Source organism: Schistocerca gregaria, chromosome 7 (genome assembly GCF_023897955.1).
Source record: "Schistocerca gregaria isolate iqSchGreg1 chromosome 7, iqSchGreg1.2, whole genome shotgun sequence".
Lineage (NCBI taxonomy): Eukaryota > Metazoa > Arthropoda > Insecta > Orthoptera > Acrididae > Schistocerca > Schistocerca gregaria.
Genome location: NC_064926.1, coordinates 26,759,904 through 26,781,028, shown reverse-complemented (window position 1 = coordinate 26,781,028; position 21,125 = coordinate 26,759,904). Strand labels below are relative to the sequence as shown.

The window sequence follows — 21,125 nt, the reverse complement described above, 5'->3', positions numbered from 1 at the left end:
ATGTAGCTGGACAGCATAATGATATGGACATACACTGAGATGGCAAAAGTTGTGGGGAACCGATACGTACATGTAAAGATGGCGGTAGCATAGTGCACACAAGGTACAAAGGCGCAGTGTATTGGCGGAGTCATTTGTTATGGAGGCACGACAGGAATAAGCGCACTTTGAACGCGGAATATTAGTTGGGCTAGATGCAAGGGGCATTCTATTTCGAAAATAGTTAGGGATTCAATATTCCGAGATCCACAGTGTCGAGAGTGTACGGATAATTCCGTACTCCTGGCATTACCGGTGTTCAGGCGTAAGGGCAAGCTCCGGCACTGCGACGAGGAACGTAAGAGCAGAGGCGGCTGTGGAGAAGACGTGAGACAATTCCGCGCGGGCCGACCCCTCTGGGGCGACAACTCGGCGGCGGCGTCCACGACACGAAGCGGACATGGGCTCTGCGACGCCTGGCCGCAGCCAAGCTGGCGACCAGCGGGCTGTTGTCTAGCGGTCGGAGAAAGCAGGTTTCCTAGGCACCCTATGTTTTACAGGGAGGTAGGGTGCAACAGCCTCTCACCCCAGACAACACGTAACGAACGAGACCAGCGGCTTTTGCGTAGAATTGTCAGTGCTAACAAACTAGCGACACTGATTGAAACAACCGCAGAAGTCAACGTGGGAAGTACGATGAACGTATCTGCTAGGACAGTGCGGCGAGCCGCGCGGGATTATCCGATCGGTCTAGGGTGCTGTAGTCATGGACTGTGCGGCTGATCCCGGCGGAGGTTCGAGTCCTCCCTCGGGCATTGGTGTGTGTGTTTGTCCTTGGATAGTTTAGGTTAAGTAGTGTGTAAGCTTATGGACTGATGACCTTAGCAGTTAAGTCCCGTAAGATTTGACACACATTTGGACATTTTTGGAGTAGGCCACGTGCCAGCAGCGAGTTTCACCATTCCCGTTCCCTCATCGCCAAGCAACACAAACATTACGTCGCACAACAGACAGAAACACATTAGTCACCACACTGAACACATACACTAAACACGTAACCCTCACGCTTCGCCAAAGGAACGCGCTATTGCGCATAAAAAACGGAAAACCGTTCCAATCGAGAGGGCTCTCCCAGCCAGACATACCATTGGACTTCACTTACTTTATCCTGTAATTGACTATTGGGCACTTTTTTAAAAATATGTCCCAAGACATGATACAACACAGGGCTCTAGCGTCTGCTGTTCCAGCAAAAACACCTATTGGACGATTTCCACGTGCACTGTCATGTCAGATTGTTACGATACTGTGTATCTCAAACAATCGCCAGATTTCACGATGATCTTATCTTCAACAGACGTTGTAATTTTTCCTGGCCGAAATATTTGCTAGAATCCTGTATCTTCACACGTCCTGTTGATAAAAATTTCTGCAGCAACTGCACTCTTAAGACAAAAAACATGATGCACAACGAAGGGGTTATGGAAACTGGTCGTAAATTGATATTCATAATTGTGTTGACGGACTTTGTAACGCTGTAGCGCAATGTCAGCGAGCAGCTGGCAAGGATGGTAACCAGGGGACGTGTCGATACCAGGGCTTAAAGTCTTTGTCAATTTCATTCTGTGCACTCTGTTGGCCATCAACTACACCTCGCACACAGCTTTGGGAGAGGACGATATTGGCTGAACACGGCGTCAGGTAGGAAGCGGTCGACCCAGAGACAACAGAATGTCAGGGCCGAGCAATCGTCAGAGAGGCCCCAGATTCATCATTATCATCCATCCAATGTGCAACTGGTGGTTCGGGGAGCACAAGCGCCATTAACAGCCGGCTCACAGAAAGCGGACTGAGTTTACGATGCCCCTCGTGCCGACCACCGATGACCTCTGTACATCAAGTAGCCCGTTTAGAAACGTGTTGTGTACATTCGGCGTGGACTCTCATTGACTAGGATGGAATCGCCTTCAGTGATGACACACGGCCCGACAGCCAGAACTGACGCTTTGGGGTGCCAGTTCTTTTCCTAGTAGGATCCCTTAGCTAGTCATCCACGATACCCTTACAGCACAGAGGCATGTCGACAATATTCTACGTCCTGTTTTGTTGACCTTCATGGCAAGCCATCCTGGGCTTACATTTCAGTAAGATAACGCCCGCCCGTACTCGGCGAGAGTTTCTACTGTCTGTAGTCGTGCTTGCCAAACCCTACCTTAACCAACAAGGTCGTCCGATCTCTCGGGATTTTGACGAACTCACGCCCCAATTGGATAGAATCCGTCCCTCACGGGTACATCCAACAACTGTATCAATCAATGCCAAGCCGAAAAACTGCTTACATGAGGGCTAGCGGTGGCCCAACGCGTTACTGACTTGGTCAACATATGAAGCTCTTTCTGTTGAATAAATCGCCGATTCTTTCTGAAACTGTAGTGATTTGTTTTTCTGGACATGTATATCACATCTAAATGGTTTCATTCCAAATGAAATAATTCTATTGTGGAGTGTCCTTTTTTGTCTTAGACTGTATTTCATTGTGGTTTGTTATCGTCATCGGTCTAAATATCGACACCAACCTCTAAATTTTCTCGAATACAATTTTTGCAGCTGGAAGAGGAAATACACAAATCTTTACAGCAAATTTGTTAAATTGGAGCATTACTGGAGAATGTAGACTTTCGCATGAGACACAATTTTTATGACGCGTATTAACAACGAGCCGCAATTCTGTAATTTTTCGATTTATTTAATTTGAAAAGCACTGCTACCGCGATCGAATTTACGGATTCATGATGACATGGCTCGCTTACTTTTATCAAAGCACGTGGTGCGGAGATGCACAGGAGAGTTGACGTAAGATAAAAAGAAATTTACGGTTTGGAATATGTAACTGTGATTGCTCAGCTCCAAAACAAGCACCAATGTGCAACTTACGGGAGACACTGTGAAGTACATTGCAGCGGGTACTACCTCCCCCCCCCCCCCCCCCCCCCCCGCCGCTTCGCCGGCCAGTCGGAGGTTCGAGTCTAGGGACCCATGACCCCAGCAGTTTGGTCCCATAGTGACCTGAAACAAAGTTACTTCTTGAAGGTTTGTAAGGTGTCAGGCAAATCCAACACCTTCCATGAAAACCCTGACATAATAAGCAAATCTAGTAGTATGTCACATAGCTCCGAATAAATCGTGACATTAAATTAACCAAAGTAATACGAGTAACGAGTGAGCAAATGGAATACCACAGACTAACACAAGAATGCCTAAATGCATGTCGTACCTTCCCACCGTGAGGCAGACGCAGATCCGAGGGGAGAAACGAGAACAGAAGCCGAGAGCAAAACCGTGTTAAGGTAGAAGGCCCTACCATAAGGGACGGACACCCACGTCGGCAGCCTACCTGTAAGTCTACCACCCGCACGTTTTAGGGTGACGCTTTTTCGCGTCTCAGATACGTCAAGGACCACCCCCCAGCCCATGTTAAAAGCTAGAGCCCTCCAGAAAAACAGTATAGATCTTACGATAACACAAAAAGGGCCACTACCACCCACAAGTTTTAGCGTGAGACTTTTTCGTGTCTCAGGTATGTCAAGGACCACCCCCCAGCCCATGTTAAAAGATAGAGCCCTCCAGAAGAACAGTATAGATCTTACGATAACGCTGAAAGGACCACACCACCCGCACGTTTTAGCGTGAGACTTTTTAGCGTCTCTGTTCCGTTGCAAACTTTAAAAACATTGCCCCACCACGAAAAATATGACGTTTCTCATTGGATAGACAGGCGGAGCTTAAGGTTAACATTGCGACCCTGATTGGTCAGATATAAACACAGCCAGATAGATTTTTTAAACCAACTTCGGTAAATTGTAGCAACGAGAAGTTAGGGAGAGTGAGTTCCGTGACGGCGAGCTGGATGGCTGGTGCGCCGGCCGCTGTCGTCCAGACGCTGCCTAAACACCGACAAGGTAATGAACGCACGCGATGCCGCATTTTTGAGCGCATAAGGCTTCACTCAGAACTGCAGAAGTCTCATCTGTTATACCCCCTTTTTGCGTAATACTAGTGTCGATCGTTAATTAAAACTCATGGTGTTCACATTTGCCACTTGAAGTAAAAATCTGAAACGCGATAATTTTTCTATTTTATAGTTATTGAGAAGCCACATCAGCCACTGTAATTTACGACAAGTTAAATAAGTAATTAAAGATAATTGAGGGTCACTGTAGACCATTTTTATAGTTGTAGACCATTTTGATAGTTTTTATAGATGTGATATGGCATAGGTCATCCTTCGATCGATTGTAGAACTTGGAAACCCATTTAGGGAATATTCGTTCACATTGTTGTTGAACGCAGTTGGTTTTTACCATCCTGTATTAAAATATTTCCTTTTATCAATAGTGCAATTTATAAACGATGTTTTGTGAGTAGAACAAAATTTCCAATGGTAAACTTAACTGCTTTTTCGACGTTATTTTACCAGCTAACTAAAAACAGGAAAGGCTTGAACCCTTTCCACTAAATTTAGTTAGTATTAAGATTCTTTTACAGGGAGTGCAGTGGAGCTGACGCAGAGATCATTTAGTATTTGGTTATATCATCGCTAGTCTCACTGAACTCTTCTGAATTCTACATGTCATGTGTGGTCTGGCGTCTCCTTACCAGCAACATATCCCAAGTTCAAACTAGTCAATTCCCTAAAAAACACGCTCAGAGCGTCGTTGCGCGAAAGTGGTAGGGAGACACTATATAGAACAAACAGTAACCACCATGAATGTTTAGAGATTCATTAGCGGGATTTCACAGGATAGTTTGCGTCTATCTTCAAGGGTTTGCCCGTTTACTTTTTCTTCATCTCCATGACGCTCTTCCATGTATCAAACAAACCTGTGACAACCCGTGATGTCCTTTTTGTATATCTTCATTATTCAAGTTTACCAGGGGGGGGGGGGGGGGGGAAATCACAGTTTATCTAGAAGAACCACGTATTTTGACTCACTCACATAACAAAAACAAACACGAAGTATAACGAACTGAACTATGTGGAATTTTATTTCTTTCCTTATCACTGGTTTAACGAATCTCGAAAGTCATATTCACTGTTGATCAGCGCTTGTATGAAAATGATGCAGCGAAATAACGGCAAATAGGAATGATACGGGACTGGAAGCCTACAGTTCTGGCTGAGTTTTTCAGGCCACCAAGGAAACTCGCCGAACTACCTTTTTAGAGTTGATGGTTATCGGGGAAATAAAAAGTAACTGCAAAAGCGATAATCATATTAATAGAAACTCTTTTAGCATTCGTAGCTCCCCTGCGTACCACACACGACGCGCACCTTCTTTATGGTGCTTTAATTTTCACGACTATCTGGGTCTAGTGACCTCACATCTGTAAATTCGTGATTTTCTGTCTCCAACTGCTGTGATAGTGTTAAGCTCACATTGACGAGTCCGCTGAAGTCCAGTTACCATTACGCGGAGACGAATTACTTGAGAAACTTACGTTACCAATGGAGTTCATTTAAATTCGGATTATTCCCTAAAATTAATAGCTTTCACAGCGACATGTCATAAAATTTCCGCTTTCCGTATTGAATTGCATATTATGTCAGCTCTAAGTGACATAGGAAAAGTTTTCTAAGGCCATATTTACGTAACATAGACCAGCGAGGATAAATTATGGAACAAGTTATTGCGTGCCCGTCACACATAACAAACCTTTTTCGCTAACTAGCTCCAGTTGTATGATTTACGCTGTAAGTTGGTTGACAAGTGTAATAAACTAATGCCCCTTACCGTATTCCGGATGATAATGGATTAGTGTAATTCCCGGTACATATTTTTACGGGCCTCTTGTGATTATTCATCGACAAGCGCGCATTCCTGTAACATAAACGCAACATTTCTTGTGTGGTAGATACTCATGATAGTGTAATATCCCTTGCAAAACAATTCAGTTGACATAAATAGAAAAAAGTTGTGGTTTTCCGTGCATACATCATGACTGAAGCTGAATCTGCTCCCTATATAATGATGCAAATATTTTACAGTTCTTGAAGACATTGGAATTCTGGAAATTAGCGTTTGTTTGTGACACGTGGTTTGTCTCCTGCACAGGCTGACATACCCAGCAGTAATGGAGATGTAAGCAGTAGATCTCCAACTTGAACAGGTCTAAAAAGCGAATTAGTTTATACTGTGCTTGCCCAGCTTATAAAGTGTTATTCTGTTGTATATGTAACCTTGTTGCTGTTTTTATATTTTAACTGTTTATTTTTAAACATTTCATTCCCGGTCATGAGAAAGAGTGGATTGTTGGATGCCCGGTCAAATGTTCCCTTTGTTCCCTTTTCTTAAGCCAGATCCCAGTCAGCCAGGAATGCAGAGCAGCAATCTCAATTGTGAATGTATGAGAGGTGATTACCTGCTTCGGCGGTAACGTTACGATCAAGGAAAACCTCAAGACACCCTATTTACAGTCCGGACAGTAAAATACTATGAATTCCTGGTGTGAATATACGTATCTTTTAGCGCGTGGATAGTTTATTTCTTGCTTCAGATGTAGCTCATGTATCAGGACTACTGTAATTCTTTTTAATTTTTTTATGTTTTTATTCCTTGTGCCAAAATGAGGAGTGCGTTTTACCGTACGTAGCGTTCTGTCTCTGTTTTGACTCCCATTATCACTTCACCTGTTCGTTGTGTTTGTGTACCTCTCCTTCTGTCACTCATGTGACTTGTCAAGACGCCCTCTCACGAATTCGAATTTGTTCATTACGTTTCCTAACTTTAAATGACTTGTTCATGTATACCAATGCGCCTTAAGTCTTCATTAATTTCTGGTAACTACCTGTTTCTTCTTTTCATCGATAAAGATAAATACGTACTGTCTTTGGGAGCCTGTTCTTTAACGTTTTATGTACATTATGAAACTGTTACCGCCGTTTAGTGATTGTATCTATGATTTCTCCTGATACTAGAAGGATTTCCTTTTATTGCTTTACGATCGTTGGTCCTAGCAGTTCCTTACATTTTTTCTTTCTAGTTTTTCGATGTTTCTGATTTCACCTCTGCCACCAATTTCAGCCGTTTCTGATCTAACAGCTGCGTTATAACGATGGAATTATGAATTTTGTGATTTACTTTAACTTTTTCATGCGATCTTTGTAGCTCTGCAGTTATTAGGGGTACCGCGTCTCATTCGGTAAAAAAAAACCTTATAGGATAACTGTATTGTCCTTTTGTCAGTCTGTCCTTGGGTTAAGACACCTTTCTCTCAGGAACGGGAAGAGGTATCACGATGAAATTATGTCAAACGCTGATGTCTGCGCTCCCTTGGCGATGCAACAGATTTAAGCTTCTAAGTCAATGTATTCAAAAGATACGGCCATTTATGTCACGTATTTACATACTCCCAAACCCACTTATCAAAACCTATAGATGAACTATCTATATACATCACTAAGTTTCTACGCAACGTCCAAGAGAGCGAGTTCTTCTCGCATTTGTTCCGCCCTCCCGGATCTTTAATCGTGTCGGTTCAACAAACATACATAAATATCTGAATTTGTGTGCCAAAGAGATTTTCCTGATCTTATTTTTTGTGCGCTGATTATTGAATAACAACTTGTTTCCTTATACTGTGTGTTTCCGTATGACATTTGTATTCTCGCATTTACTACGAGTTTGTGTAGGTTCTTCAGAGACTGAATTCCTTCTTGCCTGTTGCCGGAGATGATTGCAATGCTAACTAATGTAGGTGTACTTTGTTCTGGAACATCGTCATGCTGCCCTGACATTGCTCTCTGTCTGGGAATTAATGGGTATCTCGCGGCTTCTTAACTACTTTGACCGGCTGCGCCTCGCTGCCAGATTAATGCCACTCGACTACTCCTCAGCGAGAGTAGCCGCTCACATTAACCGCGTCAGCACCTACAGGCATGCTCTGGACCTTGGTCCTACCTGCAGAGTACTGAGACCTCTGTTTGATTTTACAGCTAGATGATGGCAAGGGATGGCAAGACTCAGCCTGTTATTTGAGCCAGGCACGGATAAGAATTTTGTGGAAACAAGAAAAGTGTTAAAAACTGTGTGCAATCTTAATGAACATCGAATAAACAAGCTGTGATGAGAAAAACGCAGAAGACTTGGTTGGTGTGGTGTGGCGACAGCAGTGTCGGACGTGATGCGAAGGTCATACGATTGCCAGAGAGCGTGTGCGCCATTTACACAAACTGTCATGAAAACGTTAGTTATCACTTACTGTTATTCTTTAAAGCTACAATTTACTTGTACTTGTAACTTCATTGAAAGGATAGTCTTTCATGGAGACGGTCGTACAAATTGACTGCTCTCTACCACTGCTATTTACAGGGTAGTAAACTAGTAAACTAGTCTGTAAAATATTTCATGCACTGTAAGATATGCTGGCCACTTTACATCAGTCGCACCTGCGGCGGATCATGCATGTTGCACTGCCTGTCTTGAGGCTCATGAAATGTTTTGCAGGCTCCTTTATTTTAATAACTCTTGGAAGCATATTACGGACGGCAGTGACCTACATCTATCTTTAACGAAAATAATCAGCCATGATTGCGAATGATGTATTATTTCATCACTGGTGACAAGTTTCAGTATTTGTAGACCATCTTCAGACCTGAGGGTGGAACATAATTTTTTATAAAATTTCGATGAGGAATTTAAGAAATTACACAAATATATACTTTATGCAGCAATCCAGATAAAATAAAGTTACAAAAGTAGTAAATTTTTGAATTTTTACACAAAAGACTCTCCTATTTAGTAGGAACACAATGTTAATGTTATAGGCCTGCCTTATATTTCTTACCTCTGATGTAATTTTCTTACCTAACACCAGTTATAAATTGCTAATTCTTAGCTCAGTGCACACTTTTTGTTAAATAAAAAAAAGTGACATCAGTCCTATCTCCAAAATGGTTCAAATGGCCCTGATCACTATGCGACTTAATTTCTGAGGACATCAGTCGTCCAGAATTTAGAACTAATTAAATCTAACTAACCTAAGGACATCACACACATCCATGCCCGAGGCACGATTCGAACTTGCGACCGCAGCAGTCACGCGTGTCCAGATTGGAGCGTCTAGAACCGCACGACCACACCGTCCCGGTAAATTTCTCTTATTATATATTTTATTTTTTCGTTCGTATATGAATTCACTGACGTTTTAATGGATGGAAATGGGGCACATGTTAATGCCATGACGACAAGTTTACATAGCGCCTGTCTCCATAATAACCGGGTGCGTTCCTTTGCTACACATAATGGAGAGGGCACGTATTTCGCTACAGGCACGTACCATCGCTGGAGATCAAGCCGTCCGACCACATGGCAACTAGTGACATTGTATTCGCGATATGTATTCATCGATTTTCATACTGGTTGTATTATAATCTTCGACAAGACAAGTATGGTACGTTAGTTTTATTTACTACCCATGGATGGCAGCTCTTTTACCCACGCCGTTTTTCACGGCATTCCCGTTCTTCATTTTTCTTCTTTAATTTTTTAAAATGTGTTTCTCAATTACGACCGATTTTTATTGTTTTATGTAAGCATTTGCGACGTTTCGAGGAAAAAAAAGTTATTTTCCATATTATTATATTGTTCATTGGTCTAGCTCGGAGCGACGGACGGAGCTTCCCCTTTCTATCTGGCAGCATCTGCATCCCATTCAGAAGCTAACGACGGGAGCCTCCCGCAATATACCGGAAATCTCTTAATTGACTACGAGGGTCACCAACAGCTATAACATTTTTTATTCTAGTTTTGTAACTTTATTGCATATTGATTACTATATAATGTTTACGGTTGTGTAGTTCCTGATCTCCCTCCCTTAATGAAATTATATAAAATTACATTGTCACCCTGTGGTCTTTAGATGGTCTACTAAGATTACACACGGTCACCAATAACGAAACAACACATGATATACGATCATGACCGATTATTCTAATTAAAGCAATTTGATTTTGCCCACGCTGTAGATATTACCTCTTTTAGAAGCTTGAAAACCGTTGACTTTTCTCTGGCGGATATTTTCAGGGTTCTTTTCCCAACTGGCCCTCTCTTCCCAGGCATTTGAGCAGGCAGGGACAGAAGTTCTTGTTGCTTTGTCGCTGACAGATTTTCTGTTACTGTCGATGTCTGCATGAGTCCTTTGATTGACAGCTTCTTTGTCGCCTTGGTTAACGTTATTGTCACGCACTCATCTTCTGTTGCAAGAAGCGGCCATTGCGTAGAATCCTCCCGACAGGCAACCGAGGGCCACGAGTGACCACATGTACACTTCTCTTACCTCCCTCGCTCACGTAATTCACCGTTTTAGAGCTATGTCTATAAAGAGATACACTGAAGAGCCAAAGAAACTGGTACACCTGCCTAATATATCGTGTAGGTCCGGGGCGAGTAGGCAGAAGTGCCGCCACACGACGTGGCATGGACTCGATTAACGTCTGTAGTTGTTCTGGAGGGATTGACACTATGAATCCTGCGGGGCTGTCCGTAAGAGCACGAGAGCGTGGAGCAGACAGGAAGGCTTGCAGATATGTTGAACAATGTTCATGTGTGGGCAGTTTGGTGGCCAGCGGAAGTCTTTAAACTCAGAAGAGTGTTCCTGGAGCCACTCTGTAGCAATTCCGGACGTGTGTGTGTCGCACTCTCCTGCAGGAATTACCACAGTCCGGCGAAGTACATAATGGACTTGAATGGATGCAAGTTATCATACAGGATGCTTGTGTTCGTGTCACCTGTCATAATCATATCTAGACGAATCAGTGGTCGCGTATCACTTCAACTGCTCACAACCCACAACACTGCAGAGCCTCCAACAGCTTGAACAGTGCCCTGCTGACAAGCAGGGTCCATGGATTCATGAAGTTTTCTTCACGTCCGTCCGCTCGATGGAATTTGAGACGAAGCTCGTCCGACCAGGCAAAATGTCTCCAGCCATCAACAGTTCAATGTCGGTGTGCACGGACCCAGGCGAGGCATAAAGCTTTGTGTCGTACTGTCATCAAGGGTACACGAGTCGGCCTTCAGCTCCGAAGGCCTATATCTATGATGTTTCGTTGAATGGTTCGCACGCTGACACTTGTTGAGGACCCAGCATTGAAATCTGCAGTAATTTTCTTCTGTCACGCTGAACGAGTCTCTTCAGCCGTCGTTAATCCATTTCTGGCAGGATCTTTTTTCAGGCGCAGCGATGTCGGAAATTTGATGTTTTTCTCGATTTCTGATATTCTTGGTACACTCGTGAAATGGTTATCCCCACTTCATCGCTACCTCGGCGATGCTGTGTCCCATGGCTCGTGCGCCGGTTCTAGAACCACGTTCAGTCTCACTGAAATCCTAATAACCTGCCATCGGAGCAGCACTAACCAACTCACAACTGCGGCAGACACTTATAGTCTTATACAGTCGCTGCCGACCGCAGCGCCGTATTCTGCCTGTCTACATATCTCTGTATTTGCATAAGCATATCTATACCAGTTTCTTTGGAGCTTCAGTGTAGTACTGACTTATTAGGACAGGTTTAACAGTGTAGCCTCTACAGAATAACGAAGACATTACTACTGAAACTACGATCTACAGGCTACAAAGACGTTTCACTGAGAAGACGAGGTGACTCACTGACCTTTTAAAAATGATGGCACTGAAGGTAGGGCCAGTTTAAAGTAGGATAGCAGCTATGAATTTGTGGGCCGGTATTCAGCAGTATGTACTCGTATTCTTTTAAATATATTATTATAGATCCCACATAAAACGTTAAAACAACCTCACGTAATGTTTTTTTCGTAATTTACGCAGTAGTTTTCCTTTTAGAAATATCCAGTCTATCTTTATTAAAGCATAGTATTTTTGAAGCACTATCTACGTAAGACTTGCATAGACGCAAATTGGCGGTATGAGTAGAGCTTTATTGCTTTTACTAAGTAGGAAGAGTGCAGTAACAATTCTTCTAGTTTCTGCAACTGTTCGGATAGCGGACAGACAGAATCGAATGTTTCCGGCTATACTACGAGCTGATTTTTATAAACTGTATTGTAATTGATTATGAACTACGAGTAACTCAGCTACCCCAGAATCTTTACAGGACCGAACTCCCACGCATAAAAAAACTTCAGAGGTTTAAATACTGTACAAGTCAGCTAATGCGTTAAATATTTGACGTTAATAGAGTGAAACGTTTATGGGTGAAGACATAACACCACAATCACATTTATTTTATTATTTTCAGTTTATTCACCGTCAGATTATTGAAAAGGTTACTGCGCTAGTGGTTTCTGTCTCTCTCTGACACTACGACAGAAACGACGGAAGAGCCAATAGAAACAGACGGGCAATTTCAGTTTGGGAGTGTGCACCAGGTCAGTCGAGCGTCGGGACGGACCTGTGCTGGTCTCCGCTTATAGGGGCCAGTCTGCAGCAATGCTGTAAGTATTCTACATCAACTTGTGCTTTGTTTCCGTGTACTTGTTGGGGCTATATTCCGCCTCCGGGGACACAACCCCAGGGCAGGACGGACCGACAGCCCGCACCTGGGAGACTGCTTGGTCTACCTGAAAGAGGGCAGTGACAGCAGTCTGCAGCGGGTCCAGGAGCAGCTCGTTTTCATTCCAGGCTACGAGCCACTTTGCTTCCCACCTGGCGTACCAGGTTCGGACGAGGTGTACGCAGCACGAGGCCCAGCAGCGCCGGGGATGGAGGCGGGTGTCGCCATCCGACAAGCACCACTAGCAGCGCCGATTCCAGGAGGGCGCGGGTTCGAGTCTCGTCCTGTCCTGGGAGCAGCGGCAGCCCGAGGGTCACGGGTGACCAGCACACCCCACACACGGAGAGAGCAGGTGAGGACCGGGGACTGCGGCAGTCTCGGGAAACGTGGGCAGCAGCGCGGTGCGAGGCGCGACGCATCGCGGCCGGCGACCGCGGAGAGCGCGCCCGCCTTCCAGCTGAGCGGCCTTGATGACAACAGCAGCAGCGTCGGCGTACCAGCATTTGCTGAGGCAGTGGGACTCGGGGTACTGAACGCGGGCGGTACGCTGACACTACGCTTCACCCATCGTGCACTGTAAATTAGCCGAATAAAGACATGTTACAGAATACCGCTGTATCACTCTGCGCTGCCCCTCGACGCACTTCAACTTGCTCGGCCTCGTGGCGCAATACGGCGCGGTGGGTCCCGGCTTCAGCTTGTCCATCTGGAGTCTCGGGTTCGACAAACCGACCCCGGAAAAAGGTCAAAACAAAAGGTGGTAAAACTAAAAGTGGTAAACCAAAAAAACGATAGTCACTTTATGTTCTTGGAATGCAAATAGTGCTAAGTATGGAAACGTTTATTTTACTCTTGGTCATAGCAGAAGTAATGTATAAAAGGAATGTCTTTAAATTGTAGTTTAACGATACAGTTTCGTGCAAGTAACAAGGCATCAATGGATTTTGTGGTGCTTGAGCTGGCCGGAGTGGCCGTGCGGTTCTAGGCGCTACAGTCCGGAACCGCGGGACTGCTACGGTCGCAGATTCGAATCCTGCGTCGGGCATGGAGGTGTGTGATGTCCTTAGGTTAGTTAGGTTTAAGTCGTTGTCAGTGCTAGGGGACTGATGGCCACAGCAGTTAAGTCCCATCGTGCTCAGAGTCATTTCTTTTGTGTTGCTTGAGAGAGAAAAAGTTCCGCAATGATTTGAAATTATATTTAAAGTTCGTTGGAAATTGATCAGTACTGTCATTCTCAAATACAGGACGCTGTGTGTTACCTATCCTCAAAACATACCCACGCTTCCCGACTATAATAGTTGACTCATTGTGTCACACCGTGCGGAACTGCCTTGAAAAATGGAAGACAAACGCCTTCAGTAAAGGCATACTACCTAAATTTAAAATCCGTGAAGCAAGTTCGCCAAAGAGAACTACGTGTGCCAGACCTTAATTCAAACGAATTCTGATTGCGCCAGTTTGTCATAACTGTATATGTGTTTTGGTTGTAATATAATACATCTCCTCTGGATTCTGTATTTTGTAGCGTTTTCCTTATTACTTTTTTCGCTTATATTTCTTTTTTTTATCGATTATGCGCTTATATGAGCAATTAATTACATCTTTGCATCCGAGTCATTTTCACTTCTCTCGAAATATTAGAAAATTTAACCTCGGTCTTTTTTTTCTGTTAACTTCGGAGTATATAGATACAAGACATGCTCACTCTAATTTTGTATCAGAATTATTTCGACGTATAGTTTAGCGTTACCCACATTGTTTCAAGACCATTCTATTTGACGCTGACTTTTTCTGATTTCAGAAACCAGAAATCACTAAAACATAAAAGGAGTGTGGAGGAGCACCAGATTTGGAATCTGAGCTTTGAGTAAGTTTTTTTTTAATGCGATATTATAAGGTGCAAGATTACATCGACAAACGATTTCAGGGTGCTCTTTGTTAACAATGTAAAGCAACAGTCTATATTGGTAGTATTGTGGATGATATTTGTAGTAATGTGCAGCAGGCAAGAATGCATCACAACATATAAACACAAATCATGATCAATTTCTGACTTGAAAAATGTGGTTTAATAAAGTAGAACTACTAAAGTTGTATTCTCCAAACGTTGGAAAACGTTTACCATTTTATTTTAACGATCTATACCGTGCAAAAAAGTTAAAGAACTAATTTTTGGAAACCGCGTAATTTGCTCCCACTGCGATCCATAAATTTTAAATTTGACTACAACCTTCTTCCTTACTGGTGCATAATTGTGAGGTCCTGTGACGTCATCCTCGGTCCAGACGGAGTCTCAGACAGCGAGGTGTTGGCACATGCGAGAAATAGAGCACAGCTCGGAAGTTGGTGTGAGCTGTAAGATGTGACATTAGCATGAAGTTCGATCACAGTTGTGCACAGCGCCACCGCTGGCGCTTTGCACGATGAGAAGCACCAGGCTCAATGGGTGTCGAAGTTCCTGGCAGGTAAATTTGTAACGTACTCAAATGAGCTGCGTGCCGGGCAATGAGGGTGTTGCCGAACTGGTGTGTTTCAGAGAGAACCTCAAGCACATGTTAATATTGCACTCCCGCATGTTCATGTCACAGGAGGATGAAAAACAGGAGAGCTTATAAAACGTAAGTATCCCTTGCTACTTTGGACGCTTTTCAAATTTGTTTGATTGGCTTTGGAGAGTCCTTAATGGCTTTAACCTGTACAAGAGAGCCAAAATGCGGTCTCGTTGCGCTCCAAAAGGGTGCTGTCACTTTTAACTGGGATACAGCCCAAGAACGTCCTTAGAGAAAGGTTGAAACGTCCAGGAGGGAGGACAGTGCCAAAAGGTTGTCGAGATCATCTCCCTGTTGCTCACTGCACTTCGAACTGTCGTTTTCAACCGTGAAATGTGCGGAAATCAACGCTCCAGGGAAAGCACTGATTCCATTGATGAACTTTATTCCACCCCTGCGGATTCAGGTGGTAGAATATCCATCTATAAAAAACTGCGTGGATTCAACGATGGTAACGCACGACGTCAGAAAAAGAGATGTCACGAGGTTAGTACGGACTGTGACGACTTTCTCGTCGTGTGGGACGTCCACGGTAGCTTTGAGCAGAATTATGCTTAAATTTGGTGCTGATGTGACATCATTAAACAGCCTTACAGCTCACATGGTCCTTGGAGCCGCGGCCTTTCTTTTTCCGAAGGTGTCGATGTTTGGTGCATCTCCGAGTCCGAACGTGACGTCGTAGCGAGATATGCTTTTGCGCCATTAAAGAGGAAGGATTGTGCAAACCTTTGAGCCAAATTTCATACTTGTGTGTCGCAATGGAAGACAATTACGGCATTTTGGAAAAGTGTTTCATTAACTTTGTTTCTCTGTGTGATAGCTCCAGTACTGAAGAATAACACGAACATATTCCTGGACAGCATCATTTTTAGAGCGTACATGTACAGTCAGTCGCAGACTTGACTTGTACATTTCGTGGTGTGAGCAGAACGCTTGTTACATGCGCACAGAGGACATCCACAGTTACTTGTAAACTGCACATCCGGAGAGTGGAGGTCGGGCGGCCGCTGGCGCACTCACCTCGTTGGAGTACTTGACGGAGGGCAGCGGCACCCAGTGGTAGCCGAGCGCGCGGTCCCACAGCATGCCCTTGCTCCACGCCTCTATCAGCAGGCCCGTGTTCACGTCGTTCGTCTCGCTGAAACACACCGTTGTCACGCTGTCAAGCTGCGATCTGCCATTCGTGTACAGTACTTAGTGCAGCTACAGTGATCCTACGATTTTCACATTCAGGAAAGAAAAAGTGTCGTTGACACCTATGATACTTTAATAATTAAGATCAAAAATTAATACAATAAGAGATACCTCACCTTGCTTTAATATAAACGTAAGCTCTCTGTCCAAAATACATAACACATGGGATGGAAATATGTAGATGTAATGTACATGTATAGATAAACAAATGATTACACTTTCAAATAAATTGGATGATTCATTCAACAGAAAGAGCTTAATAAATTAATCAAGTCAGTAATATCTCGGTTCACCTCTGACGATTATGCAACCAGTTATTCGGCTTGGCGCTGTTTGGTAGAATTGTCGGATATCCTCGTAAAAGATACCGCGCCCAATTCTACCCGACTGGCACGATACACCGTCAAAATCCCGAGCCGGTTTGAGGGCCCTTCCCGTAATGCTACGGCCGTTGTCATATTGGAAAGACATGCGTTGACCTTGCTGGCCAAAGTAGAGTTTGCCGAGCGCTAAGACATGCAGTAGAAACTCTAGCCAGGTTCTGGTGGGCAATACCTTACTGAAACGTAAGCCCAGGATAGCCCGCTGTGAGGGACAATAAAACGAGGCGTCGAATTTGTCGACGTACCACTGTGCTGTAACGGTTCTGTGGGTGACAGCCGAAGGGGTCCTGCTGTCGTGGCAGCCCAGGCAAGCACTGTCGGTTGTCATGCCGTATGGCGGGCGACAGCCAGGCTGATGTACCACCACTGTCGGGGGCATCTCCACACCAGTGTCTAGCCTGCAATCTCACTGACAGAGCTACAATTGTCTGGCACTTGGAACTGAGTGGCGATGGCCATCGAAGAGGTGTCTGGGGTCACGATGCCGACCTGCGTGTCGGCCACCGCACTGCCCGCCAAACGGTGCAGACGCTCCGGGGCGCCGCTTCACCACACAGCGCGGCCCACTCGCTCGTCGCCCAAGGCGCCCTCACAGCACGGCGGTACGTCGGCGATCGTCTACGTCCCGTTTTGTTGTCCTCCGTGGGAAGCCATCTCATTTCAGCAAAATAAGACCGGCATCACGTTGCGAGAGTTTCTACAGTTCGGACATCAAGGTGTCTAGATATTGCTCTTACTCCACACTTCCGTGACGTGTACGCTGTAGACATTTCTGTTTTCCGAGAGTACAATAAATTGGTTCAAATGGCTCTGAGCACTATGGGACTCAACTGCTGTGGTCATTAGTCCCCTAGAACTTAGAACTACTGAAACCTAACTAACCTAAGGACATCACACACATCCATGCCCGAGGCAGGATTCGAACCTCCGACCGTAGCAGTCGCACGGTTACGGACTGCGCGCCTAGAACCGCGATACCACCGCGGCCGGCGAGAGTACAATAGCCGTGTTCACAGAACCTCTTGGTTTAACGAACGTTCAAGCATCGCATCACTCCTCAACTCATCTGATGGATCACCGAATCGCACTCCCACGAAAGATAACTGGAACCATTTGGAACAATGCTCGAGACGCAGCAATTAACATCCCACAGTACTATATCTCCTTGGATTCGTGTCATCAGTAGTTAACTTTAGCCTGTTATTACACACCAGAAAGCACTTATGGACACACTTCTCGCCGAATGAAGGCTATTATCGAGGCTAGGAGGGTGCTGCACGGTATTAGCGACACGTATCCTGGGTTGCTTATCTTAAGAAAGCTCTTTTATTTGCAGTACTGTTCAGTTTGGTCCGGAAGAGTTTAATAGCCCATCTAAACTATAAGCAGACAGATAACCAGAAACTTAAAATCAAGTAGTACGAGACAGAAAACATGAAATTCAACAGTAAACCTCTCCGTGGTGCACAACGTTTCCCTTGTAACGTGTGCCACTAGAGTTTTCTTAGTGTCTCTGTCGTGCCAACCAAACGATCTCGTGACGAAACGTACAGCTATTCATTGAACCTTCTCTATATCTTCGATCAGTCCTATTTGGTGCTGGTCCCACACTGATGAACAACACTCAAGAATCGGTCGTACAAGCGCCTAGTAAGCTTCTTTGTGGGTGACCTCGGGGTAACTTAGGCATTCGAGGATGAACGTGCGGAAATTCTATTACCCTCAACGATTGTGTCGGATAGGGATCGCGAAAATAAGATAAGCAAGCTTAGGACGAGTACAGACGCATAAAATCATTTCTCCTTTGCTTAGTAAGCGAATGGAATAGGAAAGAAAACTGTTAATACACGCACGATGTACTCTCCGTCACACACTGCACATTAACTTGCAGCGTAGATTTGCAGAACCAGAAATCTTGAATTCTTTAATTGTCTCCTAGACAGCAGTTCTCGCTAAGGTTGGTACTCAAGTTCAAGGTAGACACGCAGGAAGTGATATGTAGACACTGATGTCATGTACACACACAGGCGGTGTAGTTGGAATCACCCAGCCAGTAAAAAATAATTGATGAAGCATTTTCACGAAACATTTGACAGCGTGGGTGTTTCTCCGTATTTCTGAAACCAATAGCACTACAGATCGATTTCGAGAAGGCGCAATTCTTTAATTACAAATACCAGTAATTTCGCATGCAACCTGTGGCGTGTGGAAATCGAATGTGAGTGCTCTTCCATCCTTTCTTCAATGTGCGCCAGTAATTCCAGACACTGACGCAACGCACACGGGACTGAGGCGTATAGCGCTGAAAGTTTTCACCGGCAGTAGCAACGAGTTTGAAGGAAATTGGATGATGAAATAACTTCTTCACTGCTTCGGACAGATAAAGATACACATTACTCCTGTTAATGTAAGCTTCTTGTTCGTTATCATTCTCTTCTAAATTCAAGCAACTGCCCTGTTCTCATCACGTAACTATTTCTCCACAACAGATTTGTCTCAATGAAATTCTAACGCTTCTTTACTTCCCGTCAGCGAAATCTATCGTTTAACCAAACCGCCGTACGATGTTTCAGGAATGACCAATTAGAATTCCACGTCCTGAATTCTTCTAGTCATTGTTTTCATTGGTTCACTCTGGACCAGAACATTTTTCCTTATACAGGGTGTTACAAAAAGGTACGGACAATCTTTCAGTAACATTCCTCACACACAAAGAAAGAAAATATGTTATGTGGACATGTGTCCGGAAACGCTTACTTTCCATGTTAGAGCTCATTTTATTACTTCTTTTCATATCACATTAATCATGGAATGGAAACACACAGCAACAGACCGTACCAGCGTGACTTCAAACACTTTGTTACAGGAAATGTTCAAAATGTCCTCCGTTAGCGAGGATACATGCATCCACCCTCCATCGCATGGAATCCCTGATGCGCTGATGCAGCCCTGGAGAATGGCGTATTGTATCACATCCGTCCACATGACGAGCACGAAGAGTCTCTACATTTGGTACCGGAATTGCGTAGACAAGAGCTTTCAAACGCCCCCATAAATGAAAGTCAAGAGGGTTGAGGTCAGGAGAGCGTGGGGGCCATGGAATTGGTCCGCCTCTACCAATCCGTCGGTCACCGAATATGTTGTTGAGAAGCGTACGAACACTTTGACTGAAATGTGCAGGAGCTCCATCGTGCATGAACCACACGTTGTGTCGTACTGGTAAAGGCACATGTTCTAGTCAACATTAACTTCCTTCAATTGGGCCAACTGGCGGTGAATCGAGGAAGTACAGTACATACTGACGAAACTAAAATGAGCTCTAACATGGAAATTAAGCGTTCCCCGACACATGTCCACATAACATCTTTTCTTTATTTGTGTGTGAGGAATGTTTCCTGAAAGTTCGGCCGTACCTTTTTGTAACACCCTATATAAACAAGCTCTTCTTGTATGTACATTTTCTTCGTTACAAAAATGGTCACTGTGAGTGATATTGTATTGAGGACTAAATATTGATGTTTAACAACAGCAAGGGCAGGATATTAGGGGCGACTTATTATTTTAAGTTGTCATCAACGGATGTGCGTTTTGAACAACCCTGGTCCCTCATCAGATGTGAAGCAGTTTCGTGTTCCTAGGTACACAGAAGCCGTAGACAGCCACAAAATGCCAGTTTCATCACACTACTGAAATTTAAAACGTATTTGATTATCGTCGTCAGAGCTACGTTAGGTTATTTGTAATTGTTATGGCACTACAGATGCTCAAATGGTTCAAATGGCTCTGAGCCCTATGAGACTTAACATATGAGGTCATCAGTCCCCTAGACTTAGAATTACTTAAACCTAACTAAACTAGGGACATCACAAACTTCCATGCCCACGGCAGGATTCGAACCTGCGACAGTAGCAGCAGCACTGAAGCGCCTAGAACCGCTCGGCCACAACGGCCGGCTATCCAAATACAGAGAGATTTAAACAGGCAGAATACGGCGCTGCGGTCGGCAAGGCCTATATAAGACTACAAGTGCCTGGCGTAGTAGTTAGATCGGTTACTGCTGCTACAATGGCAGGTTATCAAGATTGAAGTGAGTTTGAACGTGGTGTTATACACGGCGCACGAGCGGGGGGCACAGCATCTCCTAGGTAACGACGTAGTGGGGATTTTCCCGTACGACCATCTCACGAGTGCACAGTGAATATCATGAATCCAGTAAAATATCAAAGCTCTGACATCGCTGAGGCCGGTAAAAGATCCTACAAGAACGGGACTAACGACGACTGAAGAGAATCATTTAACGTGACAGAAGTGGAAGCCTTCCACAAATTGCTGCAGACTTCAATGCTGTGTCCTCAGCAAGTGTCAGCGTGCGAACCATTCGACGAAACATCATCGACATGGGCTCTCAGAGTCGAAGTCCCACTCGTGTACCCTTGATGACTGCACAACACAAAGCTTTACGCCTTGTCTCGACCCGTCAACTCCGACT

The 21,125-nt window shown here is 44.5% G+C and overlaps 1 protein-coding gene across 1 annotated transcript in view; it reads right to left on the bottom strand.

The window, feature by feature from the left end:
* The window catches only part of LOC126281758 (phorbol ester/diacylglycerol-binding protein unc-13-like), a gene marked incomplete at its 3' end in the record, with an annotated part of 634,664 nt that overhangs the window by 345,153 nt on the left and 268,386 nt on the right, over window positions 1–21,125 (bottom strand). Inside the window, exon 4 of the mRNA XM_049980956.1 lies at window positions 16,080–16,197. Coding sequence (XP_049836913.1) covers window positions 16,080–16,197 — 118 coding nt within the window. The remainder of the gene's footprint in view (window positions 1–16,079; window positions 16,198–21,125) is intronic.